Source organism: Apteryx mantelli, chromosome 2, assembly GCF_036417845.1.
Source record: "Apteryx mantelli isolate bAptMan1 chromosome 2, bAptMan1.hap1, whole genome shotgun sequence".
Classification (NCBI taxonomy): Eukaryota; Metazoa; Chordata; class Aves; order Apterygiformes; family Apterygidae; genus Apteryx; species Apteryx mantelli.
In genome coordinates, this window is record NC_089979.1 from 146,782,663 (window position 1) to 146,803,485 (window position 20,823).

Consider the following 20,823-nt stretch of genomic DNA (forward strand, 5'->3'; position numbering starts at 1 on the left):
TGTACTGCTTGTTGTCTCCTGTATGGGGTTTTGAATAAACTTTATGAACTAGGATTGTATCATTCCTTGATTGTTAATATGGAAGCAGTTTGGCTTGGGCTCTTGAGCAAAAGTTTTCTCGGTCCACTGATCTGAAAACGTTTAATTTGACTATATGCTCTTTTATATCTTCCCTTATTAGAAATAGTAATTTTCTATTCTGCCAGCAGCTCAGTAGGGCATAAATGTCACCCAATTTGCTCCACATACAGATATTTCTCCTTTTTCCATGTTACGCTTTTCTTTCTCGATACTTGGAAGATTCTAAAATGCCATCTTACACCGAATTGTATTGGGTGGTGGTAGTTCACAGATTTCTCTCTTTCTTACCTATTACCAGATCATTTTGAGTTGTGTTTTATATCTTGCCATCTACTTCCTTTTTTGTTTGTTTTCTACATTTTCTTTTAATCAGGATGGGTTCTCAAACACTATAAGCTTTTTTTAAGTTTGTGGAATGATGGCTTTTTCAGCATCCGCTGAGGAATCTTCAGACAACTCCTAGATTTTGTTAAAACTGCCATTAACACTTTAATGTTGTCATTTATAATCAATTGTTGCAACAGTAACCTTAAGTAATTAACTTTGTTTTGAGTGACTCTTCCATAATACTTACGAAGTTAGAATTCTGATGAGGCCCATAGAAAATAGTAGTAGGTGAACAATACATTTCCCCTTACAGATCTGTCAGTGTTTCTCTGCTGTGATGTAAATTCCGCTTGCCTCTCCATTCCAGGTAATTCTCAGGAAATGAATCTGTCATTTTTTCTGGGCTGTGACAAAAATTGTTTCATGCTAGGAATCAGCATCATCCACACATCCCATGAACAACATTTTTTACATATGATATGAGAAACCACTGTAGTCAGAGCGACACTGAAGTTTGGGGAAGGAGCAAACTAATTCTAGTCAAAAGTCAATTAATATTTTTATGTCTTGTCTTATATGGAAGTTATATCTGTTTTACAAATGCTTAGGAAGTTGCCCATAAGTTGTCTAGGAAGGTGAAATATTTACTAAAAGTCTCATTAATTTTCATATAAATTCAATTTTAAAATAGATTTGAAGCCTGAAGATATTAAAACTCAATAAATACAATCACAGATGTGAACAAAGGACTCTGATCCTGTCATTGCTTCTAGATGTAGTTAAGTTTTAGTACCATGCTTGAGTACTTTATTCACTCAGGTTCTTATTCACAACATGCATTATTACAGAAAGTTCTTTAAAAAAGTTATCTATGTAAGTGGCTGTAGGACAGGGCAATTTTTTATCTATGTCTGCTTTTATTTTAATTTACCTGATACTTTCAAAGTTGCCTTGGGACAAAAATACATAACTCCCTAGAACTAATTAATAACAACTTTGTATCTTAACTCCTCTTATCAACTTCATATTGAATATTTTGTGTTTAAGTTTTATCTTAGCTAATTAACTTTTTATAATATTAAATGTAAAACTTTTTTTGCACATTTCTATAAAGCATTTGAATTTATATAGAAGAAAATTAAAAAAGCATTATGTTTCAAATATTAACAAAAGCAGTTTCACTGTACTGTGAAACACAGTTTCGCAGTAGATAATAGTTTATTTTCAGTACAACAGGAAATCATGTTTGTTTGCCAGAACTCTAAATTCATAAGAACTGTATTCACAGTAATTTTTTAAAGGCCTTACTTTAGGTGTATGATCATAATCAGATTTCAAAGTGTTATTTAATGATCTAAAGTCTCTTCAGTGTAGCAAGGAACAGGAATGTATTTCTCATAAACAGTGTTCTAGCTTGTCCAACTTAACTGGAATCCTGATGGTAAAGTCACATACTCAGCGTGGAATTTTATATAGACTTGATGAGATGTAGCAGTAAAAGGTGCAATGTTTGTATCCTAAAATTAAAGACAAAAAAAATGTGTAAAACCTTTTAGAACACCAAGATCCTTTGGAAAAGCCAATCATAGCACAAAAACTAAGGCATGGATAGGATCATACTTTGGAAGGGACCTCAGGTCTGTGCTAGATACTGCTGGTGCCTTTCTTCCATAAGGTGTTACAAATACATGAATCACAAATGAAGCAACTAAATTCAGAGAAAAAAGCTTGCTGATGCCACCCACTAGATGTCACTGTAAGGTCTGCATTGAAAGGTTTCTAAGGTGGCACAGAAGCATTATGCCTTCACCTCTACTTATCTGTATGGAATTTGTGCCAGAATTGGGGAAACAATCTTAAATATGATACAATAAAGGTTCATCTTAACTACAGAGACACATACAGTAGAGAATACATACCATCCCACAGTATGGTCCGGTGGGCGGATAGCTGGCATCTGGCCCATTGTAAAGGATCAGATAGTTGCTACTGCAATCCCCTGGGTCATCGATTCTGATGAAATCAAAGTTCACTGTAACAATCCGTCCCTTGGGTACAATAATGGTCCACACACAATCAGTGTTGTTCTGGTACGTTGCAGGGTAGCTGGGACTTGCAAATGAGCCAGTACTGCCATACAGTGTTCCTCCACATCCTAGAAATGAACACTGTTAATTAGCTCAAAAGCTCAAAACGTTCACAAGGTACTACACAATGTAGTATATCAGTACAGTATAAGTATTTGCCCTGAAAAACACTGAGTGACACTGCGAGCTGGAACAATGAAGGTGGATATACAAGCATTATTCCAAAAGGAGACAAAACTGAGGCTCCAGCTTTAATGCTCCAAGAGGAATAGACAAAGTACATTAGACCATCATTGACTATTAAAAAACCAAAATCCTGAAACTCCTTGGAGCAGGAACCAAAGTTTTAAGTCTGCCCTTTGCTCAGATGAGTGCCCAGCTAATCAGCTAGAGACAAATTCTCTTTGGCTGTTCTTTGGAATGAAGAGTAGTGAAGAATCATCATCTAATAGAAAAGAGCAGAGAACAGCTCAGACAAAATAACCACACTAAGTCAAAAGACAGGCCATCTATACGAAAATTAAATCTCCAACAGTGGGCAGAAGTAGATGCCCTGACAGAAAGGTAAGTATATAGCGTAAGAGTAAGCATGTGGAGATCATTGCCCAGATTACTCTTAGTCTCCAGCAATTTCCAGCTTCCAGAGATGACAGCTTTGTATTTAACAGTTTTTATCAAATTTGCCTTTCATGAATTTGTTCAGTTACCCCTTTAGTCTATGTAAATTTGTAGCATCCTATGGACAGGAGTTCCACAGCTTAACTGCATATTGTGTTAAGAACTGTTTCTTTCTGTTTGTTTTGAACTTGTCACCCCTTGGCTTTATCTGAAGACCTCTAGTTCTTCTATGGGAAAAGTCAATGAACAGTTGATCACTATTGACCATCCAAATAACACTCATAATTTTACAGAACTCAGTAGTTTCTTAACCAGATTAAAAAGTCTCAGCCTACATAGACATCCTTATATAGAAGCCATCACTCTTGCCTGAAAGTTTTCCAGTTATATTGGATTCTTTGTAAGAACAGCAGACCAGAACTGTGCACAGTATTCAATGTGTGGGTGAATCATGGATTTATACAGTGGCTATCTATTTTATTCTCTTTTGCTTTCCTAATAATTTCTAGCATCATATTTGCCTTTTGGACCGTTACTGAGCACTAAACTCCTGTTTTCATAGAACTGTCTATTTTATCCCCAAGATCTTGTTCCTGAGGGCTAATAATCAACTCAGAGCCCACATTTCTTTAGGTAGAGTCAGGATTGTCTTTTTTTCCCCTCCATGTTCTTCATTAACCCTTTTATCACCAAGCAACTCAATACTGTAAGGTTTTTCTGCAGTGCTTTTCAGCTGGCCATTAGCTTTCCTGTCTTCAATAACCTATTGTCACCAGCAAACTGTGTTACCCAACTATTCACTCTCATTTCATTGGCCATTTATGAATGTGTCTATTACATAGACACCACACAGCATTATAGTTAGGTTATTCTCCTGGGGCAAATTTCAGTCTTCCTTAGGCTTAGCAGTGCCTAGATCCCAGGGCCTATCTTGACTGGACTACTAAGGAAGTAGACTGAGTCACCACCATCACCACCACTCTGTCCATAGAAGCATAATAAGCAGATGGGAACCCAAGACAGATGTGCCAGATATTTTCTGTAGTCTAAATAGAAGAGGTAGATGCCCAGCTTAAGTGGCCTGAATGCCTTGATGATGCCTAAACTCAGCATTGGAGAGAGGGAGTTGGTTACATCAGGTAAATTGGATCTCACCCCACTAGTCTTCAGGGACAACTGCCCCTCTCCAGTGACTGAATATGGTGGACTAGGGTGCTTGAGAAGATTTTGAGTGTTCATGAGGCAGAGCCCAAACTGAGCAGACTGAATTCCACTTTTCAGTGTAATTCCTCTGTATACAATTGCTGGGTGGAATTACTTTGTTACAACCTTACCACTTGATGATGAGGTCCAGGTAATTTCATATCCATCATGAGCCACTGAAGTATCACTCTTGAAATGCAGGTAGACAATATGATTTTTAGGGAAGATGGGACTGGGCACAGTGTTTCCACAGAACCTGCCAAGTAGTGGTGATTGCCCATCACTCCCGTTTCTGACCTTCAAGGGATACAAGAAACACTGTCAACATTAAATACCTGTGCAAATTATACACCAGTACAATTATGCAGTGATACAAGCACAGCAAGAAGTGTGTATGGACTTGTGTGCATACTATGATTGTCATCTTAATACTTTTATTTTTCCTACTAGATACTGCCATGTAGAAGGAAAAAGAGATTTAACTAGTCTGAGCTTTGCAAGCAGTTGCACAGAACAAGCATCATCATGGTAGCTAAATTTACAGTGTACGTCTCCTGACTAATAAAAATTATTTGGTTACTTAGTGGCTAAGATGTGCTTTTGAATGTAAGTCCATGTTTTACTTCTCATAAGAAATGTTAATATTCCAGATGAGAAAATTAATACTTTACCCTATAGACTGCTCCTTTCCCTGGTCACATTAAGAGACAGATCATATTACATTAGCTCAGATTTAATCTGAATTTTTTCTGAGCTGTAATAATGATGATGTTCAGACCCATTTCCTGAGAGGGTAAGGAGGATAAGAAAGGAGAACAAAGTAATTATTCTGCCACAGCCATCTGATTTTTGTCATCTCACCAATGAATAGGGAAATCCTCAACAACCATGCAAAGAAGCAGTAAGAGTTGTACAGGAGTGTACACTTTTCCTTGACACCAAGTGGCTTGGCAGGTATCATGCACTTGTTACTGCAGCTTATTTATCTGCTCCTTTTTTAAGAAGAAAAATCAAGTAGATAGACTCTATTGCTGGAATGAAAGTACTGAAATTTATGGCTTACTGTTCATCCACAGATGTTAACATCAAATTAAAAGTATGCCAGCTTGCTCTGTAACTGCATCAACAAGAGCTAAGTGAAGATGAGTTAACTGATAATAAAACTACATATTCATTTGTTTTAGAATTGTGTATTCTTTAACCTCTTACTATAATATCTGAGCAGTTTCACTATAAAACCATAGCAATAAATTAGTTCCTAATGTCAATTCAACTTAACCTTGATCCAATCCTATTAATGTTCTTTGACTTCATCAGACTTTGACTCAGGCTCAGAAAGTATATATACTTGCTTGATACCTCTAAGAAGTCACGTGAACATTGGATGCTGTCCTGCAGACTGAAAGCATGGAAAAAGAGAGAAATTGTGTGATTCAGTGGAGCTCGTAGAACAATAGAACAATCTATATTGTTGGGGTGATGACCAGGCCAGCCAGGGCTCTTCAGATAACCAAATGACTGGTTATACTCTCTGCTGCAACCTTGAAAAAAAACAGAAACACATAAGCATTTCAGATCTCTGTATTGCTTTTTACTATACGGAGTCAGTAAAGGAAATGGTTGACGGATGTTTTAGACATTTCTTCAAGCTTACCTGTAGCTTGATAGGTAAATCTAACTCCATTGTTAATCATATATTCATCTGATTTGAAAGTCACAATGGCAGTGCGGTCATAAGAATAAAATTCAGGGACAGAAAAGGTTTCGGTGCCACAGAATCTATGGGCTGATCCTTGGCTGTGCTGGAATTCAATACATACCACAAGTTACTTTCATTTAGTGATCTAACATGGTTTTCTACTTATTAACTTCAGGTGAATAGATCTTTCAGAACTTTCTATACCAGTTATGCAGTCGCATTCTAAAGTTCTCATGGAAATCACTTATTAATGTCTCAACATCTTACATTCAATATGATGAGATGCAAGCCAAATGTAACAGTATTTTCATGCCAAAATAAGAAACAATGAAAGAAGGTTTAGAATAACATAATACAATGGACACAGACTTTTTTTTTTCCTGATGCCTTCTACAAACACTCTTCTTGGCATGAATATTCATTTTTATCATGGTTCTTGGATGGAAGCAAGTACAATCAGTTTATGAGAACCTGCTGTTGGGCCGTATTTTCTGAGTGTTTAAGTTTGGCAGCTCTATTACTTGGTGCAATGGTGAAAAATTGTGTAATACTCAGCAGGTCAAATTCAATGTATATAATGTGCTTCCATGAAGTCAATGTACCAGTTACACTCCTTAAGTGGGGCATAGTGCATAAAGCTTTGGATGTACCCCTTCATCCAGAATAATCAATGAATCTATTGCTAAGCAGTAGCCTTCTCCTCTCTTTGCAAAGTGTGAGGGGAGCTGGATGTGGGTAGCTGTGAATAAAGCATAGTAGCAACTGTAAATTTCCTACCATTGGTGAATCTTGGAGCTCTAGGTAATTCTGAGAGCAGTCTTGGTTAGAGTGGAGGTGGAAGGCCTCTACCACCAACCTGACTTGCTGCTGTGGAGGGGCATCAATGATCCACATACAGTGGGTAAATGGCGGATATTCATTTGGAAAGTTAGGTGATGTTGCAGTCAGGAAGGTGGAAGTTGCATTGTATGTTCCTCCGCATAGTCCTGTTTAAAATAGTAATAAATGCATCACAGAAGGAAAACCTTTCCAACTGGGGAAAAGGGCTTACCTATTAAACAAAGTTACACTGGACAGTATACTTTTGTATCTACCTGTAATTCTCTAGAGAAAAAAAAAAAAGTAGAAAACATTCTAATGCTATGTCTATGTATGTCATGAAATGCAGATTTGTTTGTTCTCTGTAACATCAGGATACATGTTAGCAGTCTATGATAGCATGTTCCTGTTTTGCACTCTGGTCTGATAACCCCCCTGCAGCCAGAGGAGACCAAAGAGAATCCCACCGGAGTCCAACAGTGCTGCTTTGAGCTTGCTTATATTGAGATGCTCTGTAGAGCTATGCTGAGGACTCTCTTCTCCCTTTCCTGGACCCTGTATCTATAATGAGTTTTGATGATTTAGTGTTTAGGTGTATATTTCTCCATAAGAGTCACAACAATGTGTTACATACGTATAATACATAAACATAAATCTATATATACTTACGATCCACTGTGGTGTAGGTAGCATTGAAACCCTCCCTTTCCACAGAATTATCTGTGATAAATTTCACAGTCAAGAAATTACTGGTAGATAGAAAAGGAGCTGGCACCATAGATCCACAGTACGTGCCAACTAAACTGGCATTTTCGTTATCTCCATCATATAGCTGAAGAGAGAAAAGCATATAACCCGCTAATATTTTTGGCACAAGAAACAAATAAATAGAAATCAAGTTCTCTGCCCCCCCCCCCCGACATTACAATTTCTCTTACTTGAAAGCACAGAAGGTGCTTTTGTGCTTTAACAGGATGTCGTTGATGACTACAATTCTTCACCGTCAAATTAACTAATTCTGGTGGATGGTGTAAATCTCATTATGGAACGTTCTGGTCTCATTTCAGCAAATCAATCAAAAATTTATTCTATTTTAATTTGGGGGTTCTGTTTTCTTTTATTTTTTATATGGAAGCTCAAACACTTTTCAATGGGAAAGGTTGTATTCATCAAAATGTAGAATTCATTGCTCTTTGCATTGAGCATCTCTAATGCTCAACTGGCTCTACTGGCTCTATAGCCATCTTCTGGATGGTTAAGATCTTTGTGGATCTTGTTTGGGAGCATTGTACTATATATCCTAGGTTTTATGTGCTCATCACCAGCAGAATAGCTTTCAGAGGTGAGCATTTAGCATCAAGATTTATTTATTCAAAATTTTAAAAATAAAAGTATTTTCAAGCAATTTGGTATGATAATGAAATCTTCAACTTTACTTCCTGAGTGCTTGACTTTTGTTTTTTGTCTATTCTGTGGATTAAATACTCATTTATATAGGCAGTCTGCGGACAAAAGCTTGTCCCCATAACAGTCAATGTCAAAATTCTGATTGGCTTCCAAAAAGGCAGGATTTCATCTGCAGTAGTAATCTAACCCACTGGACAATTATAATTATTTTCAGTAATTGAATTTCTTCATAAAGCCATTTTCTATTAATTAAGTTTTAACCTCATGGTTATGTTCTCATGGACATGTTGTTAAAATACATAGCTATCTTACTTTGACATAATCATATCGGCAAGTTCGAGCAGACTGTGCTTCAAGGGCAAATGAAGTGAAGGTGAGGTTGATCAGTTTGTTTTCAGGTGCAGTTATGATCCATATGCATTCCAGATTTTTCTCATATCTTCTGTTCATGTTGGAGACTGGAGAGCCAAAGCTATAAGCTGAATTTGTCAAGTAACCACCACAGCCATGCTGAGGTCCTGTTAAAGAAGCAGCTTTTTAAAAGCAATTCCTGGCATTTATGTAATCTTCAAATCTTTAATGTCAAGATAGCAGCTTTTTCTGCATTATAGAATATTACTACCCCATCTCACAAGGACTACTTGAATAATTAAAATGCTCACAACACAAACAGCTTTAGGTAGATAGGGATTACAATTAGATCTGATAGAATTAAGAAAGGCAAGAGCCAGAAAATACAGGATGAATGACTTACTCCACAAATCTCTGGCCTACTTTATTACCAGCTTTGAAGCTAAAACTCTTAGGACTGAAATGAATCCTGGGAAACAAAAATTGTGAAGGGTTAAGAGTGCATTTTTGATTGCTACTTCCTTAAAGAAACTTGATTAGTGGAGACTGGATGAGCAAGAAATTCTAGCCACCAGGCTCATGTTTTTTGTTGAATATGAAATCTGCATCTACTTCGAAAATGTAGCTGCAGATGTTTTTAAAAAAGAATGTAAGAAGACAGAGGACAGAAATTAAGTAGCAGAATAATGGTTAGAAAGTGTTTTAACATAATTCTTACCTACCACTAACAATACTTGGACAGTAGGGGGCACTGAGTTGTTAACTTTCAAAATCTGGTTAAAAATCGAGTGGCTTATTTTGGCAATACAACCTTGTTCCAGTGGCACTGAATTTGGCAGCCTCTATCTGGGATCCAGACTCATATTCACTGTTTCTGGCGGTGTTGAATTTTGTGGGAACTTACAAGTGAACAACCCGTCTGAAAAGCAGGCTACTTTTCATTTGGATTTCACGTATAGAGCTAAGTCCTTAGCTGTAGTTACTCATTGTGAAAATTTGAATCCTATAATGTTTTCAGTCACACTGAAATCAATGACTTTTGGACAAAACCAATTACTCAGAAGATCAGAACCCTCCTATTACATCTAATCACAAACAAGCAAAAAATACAAACTACCTGAAGGGATATTCTTTTCTTTTCTTTTTCTTTCTTTCTTTCTTTCTTTTTTTTCTTTTTCTTTTTTTTTTTTTTTGTAGTTTGATTTCCAGAAGTTGGACTGGGTTAGTAAAACTGACCACTTTTCAACTTTAGGCTCTTCCAGTCTCTATGGGGTTTCTTGACCAGTTATTTAACTCAGGAATTCAAATAAAGTATGGTTCATACTCTTGCTGTTGGCTGAATCTGATAAAGAGTGCTTGTAAACTGCACAGAGTGACGCAGTAACTGCAAGCAGGCTGTTGTCTCCCCAGTGAGTGCTTTTAGAAGAATTAGATAAGCAAAAGATGCTTCAGCTGTGGATAAGCAATAGGAACATAGTTTCAGAAGTTCATTTGCGTGTGTAAGACATGCCTTTCTGGCCAACATAAAATGACTTCACCTTGACACACTGGTGTATTTCCAGTCACAGAAAACTGGGCACTACTTAAGCTACAATATTACGAAAGATCACTCTGGAGTAATATCAGCATCCAAGTATCAGGATTGCATCAGTAACCATGGGTTGGAGACAGCCCAGTCCTGCAAGACTGTAATGGTTAAACCAGAGTGACTAAGAATAAGTATCATCCTGCTCTACTAACCAAAGCCAGAAAAACTCCACCCTAAAATGAAGTTTGTTTAAAACCAAAATCTTAATAACGTGGGATTTAAGCCTTTGCTATAGCTAGAAATGAGCAGAAGAAACTTATTACAGGAACAAAGTGAAAAAGTGAAGATTGTAGTCCAGTTTTGTGGGCTGTTCTAGTAATGAAATCAGAAACTTGGAGAAGTGTTAGTGTAATTCCAATGCTACTGCAGAAGCTGAAAACAACAGTGAGGGAAATGTAACCAATAAATTATGTTTTACAAATATCCTAGGAAGAAGGAAAATACCAGACAATTGCACTAAGAGGGCAATTTTGTTTTATTTTTCTCTAGGTTGACCCTTCTGCATGATTTATTCCAACCTCTTAAAGCAAGCTTCTTGGAGCTATTTCCTGCTCAGCATTTTGGACCTCATCCACACAACATACAGTTAAGTATAGAATTATTAAGCATAGATCATAGTCTCACCCTCCAGTCCTGCAATATTGAATCTCTAGCGATATATAGGTCAGACCATCTTACAAAGCTCCCTTTCCCCTTTTCATAGTTAGAGTTGCAAACACGCCAGTCAGAACATTGCAACAGGAATTGGAGCACTGCCACAAGCAATGCAACAGGAGAGGTTTCAGTGCTGGTTGGCTTGTCCTTTTTTTGGATAGCAAATGTCTGGGCCTTTGCAATAGTGCATTTCATTGCTAGCTGTGCAGCCATGAAGACAGCTCAGATAACAAAAAAATATAGATGTGGGCAAGCCGTGTGTGTAGAGCACATAATATGGACCTGACAGAGAGAGAAACAGGCCAAACCCTCATTATAAGAAAAATAATTCTGGCAAATATAGCCAATAATAGCATTTAAGGGGAGATAAATAAATAAAGGTATAATTTACAGTTAATAGATATGTGGTTTCATCATTAGCTTTCACAATGCTTAGCCTGCTCAGCCAGAGTTGAGTCAAATGGTTACAAGAGAGTACATAATAAATAACGGCTAGACTGGAAGCCAACCAAGATATCAAGTAGCCCTGCATCAAGCCAAATAAAGAGCAGCCCCTGCTGAAAAATCTATTCTTCTACCTTTGTATTTTTCAGTACTAATCACCATTACATCTGACTGCAGCCACTAAAAGTTACAGAACAGCAAACCCTGCAAGTCTACGGAAACTCCCACAAGTGAAGGAAGAACCAACTACTTAACAGAGGAGAACTCACTGTAATGGAGAAATATTATTGAGCTGCATTTCAGCCAGGATGCAATTCATTGTTTTAAAAATCATCACCATTCCTGAATAGAAGGCCATATAGTAGCTGTCCAGACTGCCATCATTGATATTCATTGTTGGATAACACAGCCAAAAAGATCATAGCTAAAATTTAGGCAGAATCTGGGACTGAGAATTCTGTTAGTTTGTAGAACAGCCTCATAAAAAAGATCATCATTTTAGATATTAAAAGCTAAGCTTGATAAAAATAATGAGAAATGTACTTTATAGAACAATCTTTGTGTGGGCAGGTGGATGGATTACATGGCTGACTGTTGTTTCTCTCTCTGGTTTCTTATTTGAAATAAAAATCGTAAGGTCATCATAAATCAGATTGTAATCGTGTCCTCCTGATAAACAGCTTGCCAGAGAGCACAAATTATCGGAAGAACTAGGGCACACACTGTCATCATTAATTGCTTTTGGTGAAAAGTATTAGCGAAACTAGAAGGCTGAAGGACCATTCAAAAGGGAAGGAATTGAAGGTTCCCTACAGCAAATAAAAATAATTACAGCAGAGAGCAAGCACATGTTTCTCTGCTAGAGTTACATCCTCTAGATATGAAACCAAGATGAAGATGAATCTTTGAAGCTGCTGCCTTTGAAGCACAGCCAGAGGTAAGGATCATTTATACAGGTATAGATGCAATGAAAGGGAGCCTACCAAATAGTTCTAAATCAATTGGAAACTGCTAAACTGATGGCATTTCAAAACACAACAAACTAATTTTGCTGTCGTTCTCTTCTTACTAAGTACAGCAAGCACTATAAATGTCTACCAAAAGACAGCACAGTTCAAAGAACTGTTCTAGCTCTGCTTAAACAGAGCCAAAAATCCTCTCCCATATTTCTGAACTACATTTGATTTCACCTAAAAGCATCCCTGGGAACTCTAGGTTTATGTCTGATCTGAATTAAAAATCAGAGAAAGCCAGGATTAACTCTGCCAAGATCAATGCCTCTTTCCTTAAAGGTCTTTAGAAATTCCAGTGCAGAGAAGTGGCTGGACCATGCTGTAATAATCTCATAGTTCTTTCAGATTGTGGCTTCACACAGTACAACTCAGAACTGTGTAGAGCTGGAGGGGAAATCATACTGTCATAATTTGTCTCACAGCCAATCCTGAAGGTTGGTTAACCTTCATAAGCTGAGATTTCGAGGTCAGTTCCAATGTTTGGTAGCCGCTGTATACACATCGTCACTCTGCACAGGCAGGACCCTGACCGCAATGCCAGTCCTGACAGCAGCGCCTGCAACATTTCATGGGAAGACTTCAAAAAGCACAGGGGTCTTTTCAGTCTTCAGCCTGGCCTTTAAGCAGAAAGGTATTTTGCCTGATCTGATGGCATGGCAATGGTGCTAGCAGGGACATGTAAGACTGCAAAGTGAAAATCTCCTGTGTCAGAAGGATATCACAAATGCAGCCAGAGGAAGTTCATACTCATAGGTTTTCTGGCTATTGGCTCATCCCAAATGCGACAGCCAAGACTGTCTCTCAGCCAAGCTCTCTGCCAAGCTTGTCCTATTTCTGCTAACTGTAATAGATGTTTCATCCTATTTATCTCCTTGATACTTGTCTAGGAGACAAAAGGCAGACGTGCAGTCTGGCCTCATTCTAATACTTTCCTCAGAAAAATTGTTAACTGCATTAACATATTTGTTGGCATTGTAGTTACCCAGGCCTTAGCAGATCTCTTTTCCAATGGCGAATAAGAAATGTCTGCATTGCAGTACAGATTTTCAACTGAGGAAGTTATTGACTTCAGTGAAGCTAAGGCAATTTATGCCAGCAGAGATTTTTACCCACAGTTGTGTGAAGTGCCTTTATTCTGAATATCTCAGCATCTTTTAACCATTTAATCACTATAAAGTTATGGTTAATCACTGTGTCTAAAAATAATTTTTCAGCTCCTCATTTTTCCAGATCAGTCAGAAATTTCATATTTAAAATGTCTACCTCTTTTCTTGTCTGTCCAAATCGAGTATGCTGAACATCTATTTATTTTACTTTAGGAGAAGAAATGTCATAGACATTAAATAACTGACATTTCTGAGAGGCATATGTACACTGTCCCTTAGTTCAACAGATGTATTTTTTCAGAAATATTGAAGAGATGTATTTTAACACTACAAATGCCTTCTAAATTTAATCAGATTCCAAGCTGATGCATGCTGGTATATATTTTTTAACCTATTAAAGTCACAAGACATTTACAAACAGTCTAGAAACTGTGAATATTTTATGAACAGATATTGCGAGTTTGTTAAGGATGCTGATATTTTTATAGACTATAATAAGATCAAGAAAAGCTATTATTAGCCATGATTGATTCATTGTTTTAATAGATTAAGCGAATCATGGTTAAGCCACAACAATGTAGTGAATCTGAAATGTGTAAAATATTTGGTAGAAAATAAAGTGGATCAAAAGCCTAAAGAAAGTTATGCAAGAACATATCTGAGTTTGAAGAAGTTTGCTTCCCAGCTTGACCCTCTCTGCAGAACCATGCTCCAAGCCCAGGCTGGATATCTTGATCTAACCTCTGGAAACTGATCCTAATGGGCTGTCAAATCTCTGCCAGGCACTGCTGCTCTTCTGAAGGCATGGAAAGACGCACTGAATTCAGCAAAAGTGCTCACATGCCATAGTTAAGGACACATGCTTCTAAGATTTTTTTGTTGGAGGAAGAAAAATTTCCAATAAATCTGAGTCGGCTGCACTAGAGTCTCTGTGTCCTTTTCCAACTGACAGGACATAACTGCTGTTGTCAGTACAGGTCACTGGTGCCACTGACAGCAGGCACTAAAATTACTGAAATTGTTTACATTAATCAGTGCAATGAAATACTGCTGGTGGTGTGAGAATTTAGTAATGACTCACAAAAGGAGACCTTACCCCTACCTATACAATAGAATGATCAAACTGATATTTTACAGCTTACACTGCCTGCCCTTTTGAATCTTGGGTTTTCAGTGATTCTGAACAATTCAAACAAAATCAGCAGAAACTGTGCATGCTGGTCACTGCTGAAAATCTGCATCTCAAAATCAAATCCAGTGAGCTAGGCTTTCGGTTCATAGTGCAGAACTGGACTTAGAACTATATTAGCCAAAATTTTGTCTTGACAAAATAAAATAGCATAAAAGTGCCATCAAAATTCTACTGGATCAATTTTTTAAGAGCACATTTTAATTTCATTAGGGGAGAGCATAACAGTAAACCTATTAGCGATAGACACTTAGTGTATTGTATTCCAAACAGGAAACAAGTAATTTAATACACATTTAATAGACTAAAAGAAGACAGATGCCTCTGGGTAATTTATCAGGTAAGTTACAGATCATTTTGTTAGGAAGGAAAGCACATAGATTATCATCTTTTTCTATAATATGCATACAGGATTATTTATATAAGTTTATTATTATTATTATATATTAATATACCTATTAATGTATTTTTAGTGTATCACATAAGACAACTCCTTTTCCAACTATTTTTCTTCTAAAGTCTATCCACTTGAGATTTTTTTCCTATGCAAAATGATTAATATTCAGAAATGCTCATTTGAATAAAAAGGACTGAGGGATCCTTGAGGGAAAAACTGGGCAAAATGAGAACAATGAGACTGAGAGCAGGCTCCCTGTCTCTCTCACAGAGGATGGGGTGTTTAAGGACTTTGCATTCCAGCAGCCTGACGGTTGCCCAGGCTTTTGGAGGCATTTCTTCTGCCTTAGAGCCTACAACGCTATTTTTTCTCGTTGTTGCTGCCCTGTTCTTCTTGCCTGTCTCTATCCATCTGTTTTCCCTTGTCTTGTGTTTAAATCATAAGCTCTTTTTGACAGCAGATTGTTGCTTCATTCTGTGTCTGTGTTGTGCCTAGCAAAGTGGAATTATGGCCCATGAGTTCCTGGGCCCCACAATAATGCAAAGAAAGTGATGATATTGGTATTAATACAGTGCACTGTACTGCTCTTTCACAAAGTATCAGTGTGAACTTTTGCACACTCACCAGGAGATAGTGCAAGAAAGGAGAGGGGAAAGAGCAGACTACAGTTTGAAGCCAAGCAGGATTTAGGACTGCAGAAAAAAAGCAGACAATCTTCCTGACCTTCTCCATCCCACCTCCCCTGCCAGGCCCTGCCAGGCCCAAATCTAGGTTTCAGCTTTGCCCATGTAGTGTGAGAAAAGCTCAGGAAGAGCTTCCTGACACAACCCATTTGTGTAACACTTTGCTTCTTGCAAATTCATGTGGCTTCCTAAAGCAGCCTTGATGAGCAGACCTGCCTTTCATAAAATCCTTAGACCCTTTCTCTGATCATTTAGAATGGGATATATTTTTCATAACTGAAACAACAGGGCTATGCACATGAGCACAGAGAGCTGCCAAGCAGAAATGATGTGCTGTTAGTAAGGTCACAGCTACATCTCCTAACAGGGGTTGCTGACTCTTTAAAAACAAACAAATAAACAAACAAACTCTTACACATCTTCTCAGCCTTGGTATCATGATCCCCAGAGGGCTCACAAATTGGGGTGAGAGGGCCACCCTACTGCTAGATGGGAACAGGCAAAAGCTCCATTTATCACTGAAGCACAAAGTCCCTGTTATCACAGCAGGGACAACAGAGGTAAATGCAGGTTGCATCCCTGCCAGCCAGGGTCAGCTGAAAATCTCAGGTCTCCTCTTGTTGCTGAGGAGCAGGAGAGCTTTGGCCAAGTCACAAGTTCAGACCTGCAGACCTCACTCTTCGGGGAGAGATCTTAGCTCTTCTTTCTTCACAGAGACATCTAATGTAATGAAATCTCTTAAGCTTCTATCGATTTATCTCTTCCCATCCTTTTATTGATTGCCTAGAGGAGCACACACTCGCTACGGTAAGGAGGTATAATTCTCATTTTACAGACTGAAAACGGAGGCAGAAAAAAGGTCAGCGGTAACTAAGGCAAGAGGAGGAGTCTTTCTTTCCATAAATCTAATGCTTGCAGCAGGCTGGGATCCCCCAGTCAGCTCAGTTCACCAGCTGAGCCTGAGAGCCTGTCCAGTGATTCCAAATATGAGGCCGATAAGTGTCCAAACTTAGCACCAGGGTTACTGCTCTGTTAGAAGCAGAGGTGGTCAGTGAATTTATAAGCCCTCAGAACTACACCAACAAGGGCCATATATTCCCCTGCATCAAATGCTCCATATCATAAATCAGTCATGACAAAGAATGTTGCTTGTGATACATGCATTCAGCAATATATTGCACAGCATATAGAGCAGCATGGTAAACAACATACTTCTAAGGAAATGCATTTCACAAAAAAGATGAAATATTGCTATACTGTCAAATTAATGTTTTTTGTACTTTCTGTTAGTTTGCCTTTTCTGTCTAGTGGGGGGAATCAATATTCTAGTAGGTACAGGATGAGTGCTGCTGAATTGCTTTAATTAAAACAGAGCATGTTTCTCTACACAAATTTCAGTGTTTTACTCTTAGACTGCCTGGTTACTGTAGATCTTGCTAGGCTTCTGTGAGTTTCCTACTCCATCTACTCTCTTCCCTCTCACCACACTCATCAGATTGACTCCCTGTTAATAATATTAAAAAGAGATGAACAACAGATAACCCTGGCTTTTGGCAGTATCCCTGAGAGAAGCCTAATCAGGAAAGAAATTGGAAGAGCTTGTGAAGAAAGGAAATAGTTTAGTTTAGTTTGCTACAAAAGAGTTTACTTTTTCTATTTGCTTCTTTCCAATACATAATCAGGGTCACTCACAACATTAAACAGAGTGCAATAATTACGTTATCCAGTTGTGCTTCCCCAGGGTAACTACAGAATAATGTACTCTTTGTCATCCAACAGAGAATGAGGTTTTTTGTTGCTCTACAGATCCATATTCCTTATCCAAGACATTTATCATTATTAATTGTCATCTGATTGTACTTGTACTCTTACAAAACCACATTGGTTTTATCTTTTGACAGACACGAGGGAGTTACTTTAAAGCACCATTTAGAACAACAAGCTTTTCGATCTTTGTGGTTTTATTCTCTTTCACTTGAAGAAGAATCTCAGACCTCATATTACAAAGATGTGTCACAAATTTTCCTGGCTGTATTGCTCAGAGAAGTCAAACTGCAGGACTGTGACTCATTTTTTCCTTTTATAATACACTTTTTTACTTTTTGGCCATTCTGCAGTAGCATGAGGCTGTCAGGATGCCTAAAGGCTGTGTGGTTTAGTCCCTGTGGCTTGCTTCCCACAGAGGAGAAAGACGACCTACCATTAAGCGTCTCACCACTGTGGACTCTTTGTCACACCCCACACCTCCAGCAGGGCCATCTTTTCCATCCTGCAACACCACTGCCCCTAAATAAGTCCTGCAACACCACAACCTCCCTCTCCTTAAGAGCCTGTGTCCCTCCAAAAATTAGCCTAAAAGATATTAAAGTTTATTTATAAAAGGCTTATCCTCACTCTGGGAAATAATCAGGCTTGGTACTGACTCGGAAGGCTTGGCTTGTTTTCTCTTGTGTGTTTAAGCAGGCTCTCTGGCAAGCTGTATAAGTAAAAATGAAGTCAGTGGCTAAAAAAGTTGACTATACGCCAACAGGAAGAGCAAGAGCTTGAGGAGTTCTTGATGATCTCACCCTGGAAACATGGATCCATGGCTGTGGGGGATCTCTGACAACTGATAGCTAACTGTTCAAAAACAGTGACAAATGAAGCAACATTACATTACTTGAAAGAACAGTCCACAAGAACGAACTTAAAGTTTGTTGTAGCAATTACTTAGAATGAAGCAAAAAAAGAGTTAATAATAGTAATGACCATGAGGTTCTGTGGGAATATTTTTCTTGGCAAAGACTACAGAACCAGTTATTTTCCTTATCTGTAAATACTTTCTCAAACTGTATCAAATGAGAAAGTCGCTGGCTAGGGGTGGGGAGGAGATTCAGTGACTCAGCAGAAGACTATGTTTGTCCTGCCACAAAGGCCTTTCATTCTGAACTATCTGAGTGCCAGCTTTGTAAACTGGACAATTACTTCTTTCTAGATCACAAAAACATTGAGTTAATTACACAAGAAACTAGTAGTGATGACATGAAATCAATGTACATGTAATAATTATTTGTTGCTTATCATTCCATAACAATTCAGATGTTATAAGAAGGTAAAAAAGTACCTTTCAACATAGATCTTAAAAACAGACTATTGGTTTAAACCTTTTTAGGGCAATAATGAAGCTTTGCCCCTGACTTCTGTGTTCATCAAAACAGATCTTACGGCCAACGCCTTCTCAGTGTGATCCCATTTATGTGGGGGCCAACTATCCAGACTGATCCCAGAAATCAGCAGAGACCAGCACAATGGTACCTGGGGGCAACCCCAATCTTAACTGATTTTAACAGTTTAGTTTTTAAAAAGGTGTGAGTGGACTGCACAGAAATGGAAATGGAGGATGGATGGGAGGGAAGCATCTACAGGACATCACCAACCCGTCACTACAGAAGGATGAGAGTTCTCAAGTTTTGCCAGATTTCCTCCAAAAGAGAGGACTTTGGGTGCTGCTAAGCCCTCAGTCACCCAAGAAACATCTGTGCCTTTGGAGAAACAGGAAAAGGTTAAGCAAAAAATAAAAGGGCCAGGGCTGGAATCCAGGGATCCCCTAATCCTAGTCTTTTGCTTAGTCCATTCAACAAACTAAGAAACCTTTTGCTTCCAGCACCACTGGTGAGTGAAGCTGTAACAGCCACTCACCAAAGGAAATTACTTCTCAACAGACACTTGGGGTTACCAATCTCATAATATTCTTACCTAAGGTCTCCCTGAAAGATGCTTTCCATCCCCTGGCTGCTCCAGAGAAGTCAGTCTTAAACACCAGGAACAAGTTATTGCTGGAGCTCTTGATATTCGGGGGCAGTTCTGACCCACAGAATTTCCCGAGGAGAGGAGCGTGGGTGCCTGAGCCATCGTATACAGCCACATAATCTTTGTAGCAGGAGGGAGACATTTCAAGCCAGAAGCTGTTGAATCTGTAGAATACACTTGCAGCATTAGAGTACAACATTTCCATTTTTATTCCAAAATTATGTATGTTTTTAATGCTTGAGGAAAGGTACAAGTAATAGCAATGGCCAAAGCCATACATAGACAGATACCGCAGACATTCCTGTTCAGGAAGACAAGCAAGCAGAGCTATAAATTGCATGACAAAACAACACAACCAACCAACCTTGAAGAAACTGGCCTCTCACAAGACAAGAGCTGTCAGCCCACCTCAGCTTTCTGTGAAGAAGCAGACCTCCCCTGTGCAAACATACCCTCCCTCACTTCTGCAAACTGCTAAGTCTGCAATTTCCTTGGGCATGTGATAGGCATACGAAATTCAGACTCAGACTGCAGACCAACTGTGTCTTCCATTTAGTTGGGGAATATTGCCTTTGTTCACAATCAGCGTATATCTGACAGAAGAATATATATATTTTTTAATTTCTCAGTGGCAACATTTTGTGGCAGCCAGATCTCTTTTTTAGGTAGGACAGCACACACACACAAGTATACATCTTCTGGGTGGATATTATTACCTGGGCTGTAAAGCGAGTACCAGCTTTCTAACAGAATTTCAGTTTTTCTTATATCAATTCACAAGAGCCTCATAACTCCTCAAAGGCTGACAGAATTTAACTAAGAGCAGAGTTGTATTTTTACAATTTCTTACTCCTCCTTCTAATTCAAGTGGGAAGCTACGATTATGGTGATGTTTTGCACATTACAAGTAACTGAGAGTAAGACATAAAGCAACCTCAGGTTGATGTGAATGGCTTCAGTGGCAATTTCTCATTTTATTTCAGCTTTCCCCTTGGAAAAGGAAAGTCAGAGAAAATTATTATTATTTTTGATTGGAATCAGAGACCTCCCTGTCCCCTTGGTGACAAGCTGAACTTAGATTACATACTTGAGGGCCATGACTTTGCCATTTCCAACTGTGAGGTGGTACGAGCAGTTCATGTTGTTGTGATAATCTACAACTGAATGGGCCGGACTGCTGATAATGCCAACAGAGCCATTGAAAATGCCACCGCATGCTGCAAGGGAAGCAGAAGGAAGAGTTATTAGTGTCTGAATGCCAGCTTTGTCCTATCTCTCATATTTCTTGCAGGAGATTGTTAGTCCTCTTTTAACCATGAGCAAAGGAAAACCCTTGATAAATTAGGAGCAATCTTCACAGCCATGCCT

The 20,823-nt window shown here is 38.4% G+C and overlaps 1 protein-coding gene across 1 annotated transcript in view; it reads right to left on the reverse strand.

Annotated features, from left to right (window-relative positions):
- Positions 1 to 1,561: 1,561 nt before the first annotated feature.
- CUBN (cubilin) overlaps positions 1,562 to 20,823 on the reverse strand; it is a 155,490-nt gene continuing 136,228 nt past the window's right edge. The window contains exons 59-68 of the mRNA XM_013941561.2: positions 20,543 to 20,672; positions 19,402 to 19,619; positions 8,554 to 8,759; positions 7,504 to 7,666; positions 6,793 to 7,001; positions 5,971 to 6,118; positions 5,676 to 5,857; positions 4,448 to 4,613; positions 2,328 to 2,563; positions 1,562 to 1,925 (exon numbers count right to left, since the gene is read on the reverse strand). Coding sequence (XP_013797015.2) covers positions 1,818 to 1,925; positions 2,328 to 2,563; positions 4,448 to 4,613; positions 5,676 to 5,857; positions 5,971 to 6,118; positions 6,793 to 7,001; positions 7,504 to 7,666; positions 8,554 to 8,759; positions 19,402 to 19,619; positions 20,543 to 20,672 — 1,766 coding nt within the window. The 3' untranslated portion in view covers positions 1,562 to 1,817. The remainder of the gene's footprint in view (positions 1,926 to 2,327; positions 2,564 to 4,447; positions 4,614 to 5,675; positions 5,858 to 5,970; positions 6,119 to 6,792; positions 7,002 to 7,503; positions 7,667 to 8,553; positions 8,760 to 19,401; positions 19,620 to 20,542; positions 20,673 to 20,823) is intronic.